Source organism: Amphiura filiformis, chromosome 4 (assembly GCF_039555335.1).
Source record: "Amphiura filiformis chromosome 4, Afil_fr2py, whole genome shotgun sequence".
Classification (NCBI taxonomy): domain Eukaryota; kingdom Metazoa; phylum Echinodermata; class Ophiuroidea; order Amphilepidida; family Amphiuridae; genus Amphiura; species Amphiura filiformis.
In genome coordinates, this window is record NC_092631.1 from 4010945 (window position 1) to 4023067 (window position 12123).

The following is a 12123-nucleotide window of genomic DNA, read 5'->3' on the forward strand; positions in this document are numbered from 1 at the left end:
TAATAAAGTTTGAGATGTTGTCATTACCAGCACCCTTATTTGGGTTGAACTTATCAATTATCTTCGTGATATCTCTTTCAACTATAGGTTTAAAATACATAAGTCAGGCCTATTAGACTTAATGTCACCAAGATAATCATAATAATTTTTACCTGTACTATGTATATTTGATGCAAGTTTAGGCCCTATGTTAACAAAACAATCATTAAATGCATTTGAAATATCTTGACGATTTGTAATGGAATTTCCACACTCATCCTTATATTTACTTTGTGAGGATTGCTTATGGCTTTTACCTAAAACATTATTGATTGTTTTCCATGTCTGCCTCATATCATTTTTGGCGTGTTCAAATTTTGAGAAAAAATATTTCCGTTTTGATTTGCGTATAAGCATATTAAGTCTATTTTATAGGTTTTGAACTTTTGAAGTCGTTCTTTGCTAGGGGAGTTGGGATAACATTTATATAATTTATTTTTCTTGTTTATACTCGACAGTAAGCCTTTTGTGATCCATGGAGATATTGGTTCCTTTTTTCAGTGACTTCTACATTTATCCAGTGGAATGCATTCATTGTATAGCTTGTCAAAAGTTACAAAAAAATTATCGTAATCATCATTTGCATTTTTTCCATCTAAAATTTCATTCCATTGGACTTCCGAAAGCTTCTGTTTTAATTTAGTGATATTACCATCAGAATGATTTCTCTTATATATGACTTTCTGTGCTTTATCAGAAGTGTTAGTATACTCCAGGTTAGTTGACAACATTGTTGGAAAATGGTCAGTTAAATCAGTAACTACAATTGAGGATTTTATAATATCTTCATTATTAGTCAATATATTATCAATAATTGTTGCTGAAGACTCTGTGATTCTGGTTGGTTTGTAGATCGAAGGTATCAATGAGTATGAGTATATGAGTTCAAGATAGTCATGCGTTGGTCTATGACTGTCAACCTTTAAGAGGTCAATGTTGAAGTCACCCATAACATAGAATTGCTTCTTTTCAGAACTCAATACTTTGAAAATAGGGTCAATATCATGTATAAAATCATCAATTGAAGTATGAGTCCTATACACAACTCCAATAATAGCATTCTGAGATTTTTGATTCTCGATTTCAATAAAGCAAGATTCATAATTATCATTTGCATGACATGTCTTTTCTAAGTTTGTACTTCACTTTATCAGATATACAGACAAACACCACCTTTCTCCCGCCCAATTCTATTTGTATATATTCAATACTATATCCGGGAAGGTTGAGATAATCATTTGGTTTATTTTTTAAATGAGTTTCAGATATATACCAATGACAGTGCATTCATTGTTTAATACTTTGATACATTCTTTTAGGCCATCAAAATTCTTATTCAAAATTCTAATGTTAATATTTAATATGTTGAAATTGCCCCAAGTTACATTGGGATCTATAGAAAATTGTTCAGGGGTAAAATAAGAGCATTCATGTATACCATCATTACCACATACTACATCACTGTAGTTCTTCTCTGTGTTATTACAGTCAAATATTAGAGGGTTAAAGATCATTTGTTATCATATTTATCAAAGTCCACATCGGTGACTTTAAATTGTGGGGATTCGTTTAGATCTTGAATATCATCTTCAATGCTTTCGTTATCAAGGACAACAATAGAACATTTTGAACACGTCCATTCGTTGCGATTTAAATTTTCGAGTTGATTTTGCTTTAGTTTAGTACATTTTTTGTGTACATAACCTTTACACATATTACATGATATATCTTTATGGTGATCTTTAAAATTTTTTTGACACATAACACAATTATTATTATTGGAAGATATATTGTCATTGTTCAAGTCAGTATTAGCATTGTTCTTTTTATGACAAAGTGGGCATGTCCATTCTCTGGATCTCAGTTCTTTTGGTTTTAATCTAGAACATTTTTTATGTACATAACCGTTGCATGAGTTACAAAATAAATTTTTATGACAAGTGATTATATTGTTTGAGCATACTAAGCAAATATCACGAAATTGAGCAGACATTTAAACAAACAGACAAAAAAACAAAATTCAATTAAGTAGTACAATAAATTAAAAACAAGCAAATTAATATTAGCACTGGCAAATTTAATTAACAGTTAAATTAAGTTATGTTGCAAAAGGCTATATGAAAGTACAAATAAAGTACTTTAAGGCCAACGACCCGGCAGCAAGGTTACAAGGATATCGAGTATCGACTACTGAGCCACAGCAAATCATAGCTATATTCCACTTAATCAATTGTTTTTGTAATACCTTGAATACTGTTTGTTACAATTTTCTCGTAGGTATTTAAAGCCATAATGTACGATCTTATAATATGAAATTGGTTAATTTTTTTCAAACCTGATTTTTTTGCATACTTGTAATGCTTACACATTTCCCAACTTGCACCTAAATGGAATCGGCCAAATGTGTTGTCTTTGCAGGTCAACAGAGCAAAGTTCGACATATTATCATAATTTAAAAATTATGATAATATGTCCTCCCATAGAACTACGTGTTAAATGGTCAAAATAACCAGTGGGGGTTCTTTCACTTTACCTTGTTATTTCAACCTAAAATGGATAGCAATCCTTCCCTTCAGTTATTACTAATATTATTTCAACATTTTGAATAAAGAATAACAAAATCAAAATTTGACGGAAATCGTACATTAAGGCTTTAAAACAGCATTATGGTTTGTAAGTGTTTACATTCTATGATTGTAACTAATATTTGCAAGATTGGTAAAGGCTGTAAAGTAGATGACTGCAGGGGCTCAATAGAAGATGGTATAAAATTTATAACGCCGCCATACATTTTAGTAGTCATTGATAGACGATTTTTAGTGGAAACATACATTATAATAAATTTTTAACATTGCAAATTACAAAATACAAGATCATTCCAGCTCATAACTTTCTAACCAGCAGGGAATTTCCTTCTCATTAACATGGGTTTATTTGATTTAATCTTTGACGATATTTTTACAAATTATGATTATATACAATATATACATAGTCATTTTATAAAGTTCTGGATTGAGAGAGAGAGAGTCACTTTCTAGGTGCCAGACCCTCAGTGTAGATCTTGTTGAGCTGAGCTTGATCTGTTACAGTTACCTTTCTTGATTTTCCATTTGCAGCTGCTACCAAGACTGTTACTCTCCCGTCTCATGTCCACGCCGCCTTCACACGGTGACACTGCTCGACAAGGTCTTGCGCTCTTTTCAGAAGTTGTTGTGTGAAAGGGGTGAGCAGATCATGAACCGCGATTTTTGTTCCTTTCAAGTTTGTCCTGTTCATAATGAAGTTATTCCGCACATTGTACCTACTGAATTTTACCACTATTGCTCGTGCCTTTCCGGTGCTTGGTTTGCCAATCCGATGAGATCTGTCCAGATCAACTTCACTCAAAGGCACTTGCATTTTCTCGTTGGCTATCTTGATGATTTTTGCATTTGTGTTTTCTTTCTCTTCTTCAGGCACACCGGTTACCAGAACGCAATTTCTGCGAGTATATTGTTGCAGATCTTCTACTGCTTTGGATCTTGAGTGTAGCTGATTTGTTAGGTCTTGCCTTAACATTATTTGCGTCTTTCTCACGTTCGTGTTCATGTTTTTCCTGTTTACAAAATAGATCGTGGTTTTCACCTTTCAATTTGGCCAAATCCTCCTTTAAGTCGTCCACCTCAGTCCTGAGTGCATTCACATCACTTACTAGGGTTTTCATTTTCTCTTGTACTGCCTCCTGTATTAAGTCCTTCAAGAAAAGTTTAAACTTCTCGTTGAGCATGATCTCGTTAACAAAGGCATTTGATGTAGTGCTGGTGCCAGATGATGCGGCACTCTCTTCCAAGCCCTCCATCATGTTGAAATTGTAATGTATGGATGAGATGAAATCAAATCTGTACTTGATAGTTAACTAGTATAAACTGTTCCGCGAATCTATCGGCGGTAGTAGTAGATAAATGTCCCCGTGCGCAGCCGGGCAGTTGGCCTTAACTAATCGCCTCTAACTGTTCAATCAATTTTGCATGGTATTATGTTGTGTATCGGAGCAGTGAATAAGTACGTCCGTACTGGTCAAAAATCATTATCCATCGAAACATGAACAGCATTTATTCTACTGGGGCACCATGTGCTCCAATATTTTTTTAAAAAGGAGTGACAAAGTTAGCCCAGCAGTTGGACTACTTTGCCAGGCATAAATTCATCCACTTAAGTAAGTTATTCCTTTCAAATGGACAACTCTGCCAGTCTGTCACCCTTTACCCTGTTAGCCAGGCACCCATCCTTTTAACTTTTACCCAGTCACACAATTACTAGTAACTGTTTTAATACATTTTCTATTCTTTTACTATAGATTACCAAGTGAAATTCTACACAGACCAGAACAACACTGACAGATCTACAAGATGGCAGTTGCACCATATTGCCCTACCAACACCACCATGGCAAATATCTGGATTGACAACGGTCTGTCCAGATGCTTTCTAGAAACACTGTTTGCCTCCTTTCAAGCATTCATCATGCTTGTTCTCGGAAGCATCCAAATCCTTCTCTTCTGGAAAAGGTCCGTTCAAATCGAAGACCGCTTCAAACCAGGTCCATTGTGGTCTCATATTCAGATAGCTGTAACGGTACTAATGATCGTGCAGTATGTTGTGCGTATCATCTTGCTAGCAACAATAGGTGATGAAGAAATTTACGGCTACATAGAGCTTAGTACGTGTTTCTACATAGCAACTTACATCCTTTCTGGGTTTATAATATACATGGAAAGATCCTGGACCTTCCTATCCCGACACGCTCGTGGTCACGGCACCATCATTCTTCTGTTTTGGTCAGCTGCGTTTCTGCATGAGAACCTTGCGTTTATCTCATGGAAGAGCCCTCATTGGTGGTGGAAATTAGACAGTGACACTCACAAGATAGAGTTTGGATTGTGGCTGTCTCGTTACGTGTTGACGTTGTTCTTGTTTGTGGTAGGGTTGAGGGCACCGGGACTGCCGAAGAAGAGTTACATGTTGCTGGTAAATGAAGGTGACGGAGAACAAAGGGTGGTGAGTAGTAGGAAGAGGGTAAATACCAAATTAAACTAAGCCATAATGTATAATTTCCATCAAATTTTAATTTTGTTATTCGTTATTCAAAATGCTGAAATATTAAAATAGTAATTTAACTGTCAGGAAAGGTTTGGAACTGTCCATTTTAAGTCAAAATAACAAGGTAAAGTAAAAGGAACCCTACTGACTCTTTTGGCTGTTTAACATGTAATTAAAGAAGTTCATCAGGTTAATTGTTAATCAGATTTTGAAAATGTGCGATTTGCACGTGAAAAGTTTGAATTTGCAATATTTTAACAAATTTTGCTTTTTTTCTTCTTTATTTTCTTGCAATTTTGTGCGACAGCCTATTTTTTCATACTTTATGATTGTGTTGCAGATCATTATGGATTCTTTGATATTAGTGAAAACTCCAGGTTTTTGGAAAATGAGTACTTAAAAAATGGTTATTTGTGACCATCCATCTCAAACCGCTCGTAAAGTCGGCAAATTTGTATTTCGAGTTACAGTGCAAAATGTGCGTAAAGGTTGTATTCATAATGTTCCTAATGTTTGTCCTACATGTTTCTCATTTTAGTCCAGTCAAACACCAATCTTTAATCCTATTGTTGAAGAGGATAGTAAACTTATATATAATTAGTAAATAGCTTTAGTCTTTGTTTGCTTTAGCTAAATCCTGTTCAAGTGGTGGGTTAACCAACAGTTAACAATGAGAGGACATTCCTGAACCTCGTTGACTTGGGGATGATTTGAAGTGATCGCCAATTATGACCATTTGATATTTAGTACCAGCAATGTAGAAAAAGAGAAATAATGTAGCACCAAAATAATGTACCCTTTTACTGAAGGTGCAAAATGAACAAGCCATAACTCCGCTTCTATATCGTTTGAAGAAAACAAATTTGACCAGGGGCCAACTTTACATTGTACAAGCGTTTTGCCGTGGACGGTCACATTTGTGGATAAACTTAAAATTTGCGGTTGGACCTAAAATGTGTAATTTTACCCAAAAGGCGCACATTTCATCGTTTTTTGTGCATTATGCATTTTCCCTGTCCTTAGTCAAGACTAATGAAAAACTTACACTTTTCTGCTGACAGTTTCACTAGAAACCTTCTGGGTTTCTTAAGGGAAGGGTATGAGCGTTTGGACAGTATTTATTGTGGGACATTAGAGCACATCAGACATATCGAATTGCATTCTGAATACGAAGAATGTCCTTCTGATATCAAATAATTTTGATTTTTTGAAATTGCAATGTACATTGTAATACACATTTTATGGCAAATCATTAAAAATTGATATTTTTGATATAAAACAGTACTTGAAGTAAGCTTTATAAATCTGATGATTTATACTTAGTGTATGTAGGTGGGATGAAAAGCCGACGATCAATTGAAAATGTTGACCTTTCAGTATTGAAGATTTTTTTTCCCAAAACACCAAAAAAAATAGGTCTTTTGGGGAAAAAATCCATATCTTCAATATGAAAGGTCAAAATTTTCAATTGATTGTCGGCTTTTCCTCCCAGCTACATACACTTTAAGAATATATCATTAGATTTATAAAATTTATTTCGAGGACTGTTATATCGAAAATTTGAAAAATATCAAATTTTAATAATTTGTCATAAAATTTGTATTATATCGTGAATTTCAAAAATGAAAATTATTTGATATCAGAAAGACATGCTTCGTATTCAGAATGCAATTCGACACGCCTGAGGTGCTCTCATGTCCCACAAAAAATACTGTCGAAACACCATAAACGCTCATTCTAGATCCCTTAAAAAGCATTAATAATGTTATTGATCCATCTGCATGGAGCAGGAACATTGACCAGATGTTTTGTTTTTCCTGGAAGTGGTATTTCTGTCTCCAATGTTATGCCAACAAACTTGTGAAATAAAAAAAAAAACGTTTTAGTTCACCAATTGTTGTACATTGTACAGATTTGACACCTTTTGGCATCAAAGCTGTATATCAGGATGGTTATTTTATCACACTAATATTTTGCATCGAAACATTGTTTTGTTTTTAATTTTTACAGCCCCTATTGAACGAAGATCCCAATAGCAGAGACGCACTGACCGAGTCAGCATGGGCGGATTTCTTCCACAAATTCTCCCTAATTTGGCCATACGTGTGGCCAAAGGGTCAATATTTACTCCAAATACGAGTGGTGGTGTGCTTGTTGATCCTAGCAGCCGGTAGAGTTATCAATGTGTTTGTGCCACTGCTGTATAAAGAAATCAGTGAGTATCAAGGACAGTGGTGGCTGGTGGGTGTTTTGAAGTGGTGGGGCTAATTTGCGCATTAGCACCCTTTCGTGCAAAGTGCAAAAAGGGAGTTGTCTGAGGGGGATGTGCCTCCCTCAGAAGCAGAAAGTTTTTAATTTTGTAAACTAAATTCATACAATTTGGAGCATAATTTTGGACACTATTTTAATGAAAATGTGATATGAAATACTTTTTTATACTCCAGGTCTTGTATAAAAGTGTTGACATTTGGAACTTGTTTGATGTCTATGAGAGTAAACAGGTATCTGAGGGGGGATGTGCCTCCCTCAGAAACAGAAAGTTTTTAATTTTGTAAACTGAATTCATGCAATTTAGAGCATACTTTTGGACAATATTTTAATGAAAATGTGCCGTTAAATACTTTTTATACTCTAGGCCCATTTATAAAAGTGGTGACATTTAGAACTCGCTTAATGTCTACGAGAGCTATAAAAAACCAAAAGCAGACATGCCAACTACTATATTTTGTATGAAAAATATGACAAAATATGGGTGTATGGTTTTCTTTTTAAGAAATATGGTTTTTGCAATAAAAATATGCGGACCTGAGGACTGCTTCACTGTCTAATACATGTAGTTTGACTAAAAAGGTCTAGCCAGTCAAGCGCTGGTGAAGCATGTTATCAAGTATCATTTTCACAATCTCTCTTACAAAAGTGTATATCTGCGACCATCAACTCACAGAGTCGGTAGTAATTGGTTATGGTAAGTGATTTAAAGTACTAGGCGATAAATTGTGAGCTTACTTTTAAAAATGTGTTTTTTTTTCTTGAAAATATGGTTTTTGAGGTGTGAAAATATGATTTTGTGTTTTTCAAATGGTTAGGTTTAGGATTAGGTCAGGCAGGCTTCCAGATTAGGATAAGGATTAAGAGGTTAGGGTTAGGATTTTTAAGTTGCTCCAAAATATCTTCTTGTTATTTTCTCTCATTCATAATATTGTGTAAAATCAAATTAAGGGGTACTACACCCTGACCAATTTGTGCCTATTTTTACATTTTCTCAAAAATTATAGTGCATTGGTGACAGGTAAGCTATGTATATTATAGGGGCAAAGACTACAACTACTGCACTGAAAATTCAGCAACTCAAGGCAAGTAGTTATTGATTTATTGATCAAATATTGGTTTTCCCTCATTTTTGACTGTAACTCCACAACTGTTGTCTGTGCTGAAATACAATTTCCAGTGCAGTAGTTGTAGTCCTTGCCCCTATAATATACATATCTTACTTGTCACCAATGCGCTATAATATTTGAGAAAAATGCAAAATAGGCACAAAATTTGGCAGGGGTGTAGTACCCCCTTAATTTAAAAACAATTTTACTATTAGACTGTTCGCCATCACAGCAGCTGAAAGGAGTATCCCATCATGCATTGCAGTATATCAGCAACCTCCATAGCAAATGTATACAAAATATAAACAAGAGCCACTTCGATATTGAGAGCTATTGATAGATTCACAATACTCTAGGGATGATATTTTTTCAAACAAAAGTCTAAGCTCCCCTGCTTTAAGCAAGTAATTGAAAGTTAAAGTGTGGGGTTTTGTGTACATTTTCTATGGCACATTCAGTTCTGTCATGGTACCGCAAAGCATAATGGGATATTCCCTTCAGCTGCTGTGGTTCGCCATAGAAATAGTGATATAACAGGATTAATTACCATAGCAATAGGCGAATTTTTTTTGTATGTATTGCCCTGCACTAAACGTATGTCGTAACTCTTTATCCCACCATTGATTATCAAAGAATAGGCATAAAGGTCTAGATCGTAATCTATGGCATTTTCAGTGTATGTCTCACTCACATTGTGTATGATTAATGTCTTTGAAAAGAGCAATATTATATTCAATCTATGATTGCACACATACACAGACATGACAGGTGATGAGTGCAGCCTACTTTAGTGCAGGCAGGGTAATACATTCAAAAATTGTTTTCACATTTATCGCTATGGTATTTAATCAGCCCTCGAATTAAGGATCTGAAGGGGCACAGCAACTTTTTTAGGGCAAGTTGAAAATTGCCTTGGATTTTCACTAAAAAGGCAAGGCAGCACGTCAGTTTGTAATATTTCAAGAGGGCATCATGGCAACTGTTGAAAATTTGAGAAGGGCACCAAGGCAATTACTCAAAAGCGAAGAAAACACACACAAACATAGATAGATGATTTTATAATTAAAGGGCAGGGCTGGGGCACCGACGGCAACTTCATTAGAGGGCACGGCAAGTGACTGCCTTGGGTAAAGGACATATCTTGAAGGCATTACGGCAGTGGGGATGGGCACCCACGGCAAAATGCCATGGGTGCCGTGGGTTAATTCGAGGGCTGTATTTAATCCTGATACATCACAACTTTTACGGCAAATTCAAAGTGACTTTATGTTTTATCACTGATATTTTTTGCTTACAGTCAATGCTTTGACGCCACAGGATGGCAGTAAAGTAATATTTCCAGCCAAGCTGATTGGTTTTTATGTGTTGGCTAAATTTGCTCAAGGAGGTGGCTTTGGTAAGTGTGGGTTTGTTTGCACATGTTCAAAGAACCATTCCTGGGAATTGGTGGGACACATTAGTACCATGTAGGGAAATCAGCCCTTTTTCCCACACTATGGACCACAATAGCCTCATCCCAATGACATAGTTCAATAACCTCAATTAAATAATCAGAGTGCAAAATTTGACATCAAGTTGCAGAGTATGAGTTTTTGTACCCAAGGTCATTCAATGAATGTATAAATGTATTGGGGTTAAAGAACTGTGCATTACATGTAATAGATGAGAATGTTTTGGATCCTAGTGCCATGTACACTGTAGTTTGGAATCTTATTGTTAGACCCTTGAACATTGCATGGGCTGTTCCACTTGAATAGAGGTAGTCATTGTGACGTCAACGCTGCCATCTTGTGGGTACGGAGTGCCTTGTTGCTAAGATCACTGTGTTGACGCTTGACTGAAGAATTGCGTCACGCGCTGCAACTTCCGCGTAATCGGGGGCGTATTGTCTAACACACGACATGCAGAACGATAGTACCCACAAGATGGTGGATCCCGCAGAAAAGGCTGACGGCCTCTATTCTGCCATACTTTCTGGAAGATTTAAGAAAAGTCTTCCATAGAAGGGGTGTGTTTTTCAAATGGAATTGGCTAGGGTTTACTATTTTGAAACCCATACTCCCCCTGTACCGGTATATAGCTTTATACCTATCTCTTCCACAACTGGAGTATTTCAAATGGAAGATATTCAATTGTTTATTCTATTTGAAACTCATACTCCCTCTGTGGAAGAGTTTCAGCTAAATCTTCCTCAGGGGGGTGTGGAATTAAAATGGAATAGTGCAATGGTGCAGGTGGAAAGGGACACCCCCTATGGAAGACATGACCTTAATCTTCCACACAGGGGAGTATAGATTCCAAATGGAATCGCCCATTCAGGTAATCCCATTTGAAATTCACACTCCCTGTGTGGAAGATTAAGGTCATGTCTTCTATATGGGGATGTATGAATTTGAATTGGAATAGCCCATCTATTTTTTCACCCCCAAATATTTTTTCCCAAATGTATATAATGTGTTTGGGTATTAACATGTTAACCTGCAAGCGAGGGCACCCCCACACACGACGAGCACCATCTGGTTTTGCAGTCTGAGGTCTGTAGTAGGTCCCAATTGCATGTCAAATGCATTTGAGACATGTCCACTATTGTGCATTAAAATAGTGATCTGGCTGGTAGGTTTATTTTCTATTGTATGTCATACACACAAAACATCTGCCATTTTGGTCCTCTTTTTGGCAATTAAGTGTTCATTAAGACGCCCATGGTTGTCGGGCTACACACAATAGTTCAGGATAATTTATGCAATTTCTTGTCACTTAACCCTCAAAACATACCCATTTCCCCATTTCTCCAAACAAATTCAGTAACAAAAACTTATTATTTTGTACATTGTACCTCATGTTGTCTTCTGCATCACATACTGTCCAGGGTTAGCGGTGACCTGCTGAGTCCAGGAGTCCAAATTGGCAAATAAAGGGGTCCAGGCATCTAATTCTACACAGAAGTACAAAATTAAGGGGTCCAAATCACGGGGACCTGCCAAATCAAGGAGTCCTGGACCCCAAGACCCCTTAAAACGCTACCCCTGATACTGTCACATCTCAAAAGGCTGCCTTGTGTGGTTTTTTTTCGTAGTGTCATCTAACCTAGATGAATGTGTCCATTAATAAAAGAAAGAAGCATATTGAAATATAAATTAACAATATGAAATACTGAACAAATATTAATCTTTCCCCAGAGTAGGCCAGTGCACATAAATGTTGAAAAAAAACACAGTATAATAATTTTCAAAAGCACAATGGTAATAAAAATCACACAAGGCAGCCTTTTGAGATATGACAGTATATGTGATGCAGACGACGATTTATCCAACCACTCTACATCAACCTCATCACAGGTACAAGTTTTCTCAACAACATCCGTGTATTCTTGTGGATCAAAGTACAGCAGTTTACAACAAAAGGCATCATGGTGCGACTCTTCTCTCATCTTCATAGGTAATACATTCTCATCTAAAAACTAAAAAAGTGTTTCTGGTTTGTTTTCAGATATTGGCATGTTGTGTTTCTAGTTTATGTTGGTGTTTCTAGTTTTTATTCATTACATATGTTACTTTAATCCATAGATATATTGAGAAGCAGATTGGACCTGCACATTCTTGATGGGGACCAATTGTCACGTAAAGCGT

At 36.0% G+C, this 12123-nt stretch overlaps 1 protein-coding gene across 1 annotated transcript in view; it reads left to right on the top strand.

Annotated features, from left to right (window-relative positions):
- The first annotated feature begins 4390 nt into the window (after positions 1-4390).
- LOC140149637 (ATP-binding cassette sub-family B member 6-like) overlaps positions 4391-12123 on the top strand; it is a 28902-nt gene continuing 21169 nt past the window's right edge. Inside the window, exons 1-4 of the mRNA XM_072171716.1 lie at positions 4391-5075; positions 7128-7332; positions 9792-9890; positions 11833-11932. Coding sequence (XP_072027817.1) covers positions 4428-5075; positions 7128-7332; positions 9792-9890; positions 11833-11932 — 1052 coding nt within the window. The 5' untranslated portion in view covers positions 4391-4427. The remainder of the gene's footprint in view (positions 5076-7127; positions 7333-9791; positions 9891-11832; positions 11933-12123) is intronic.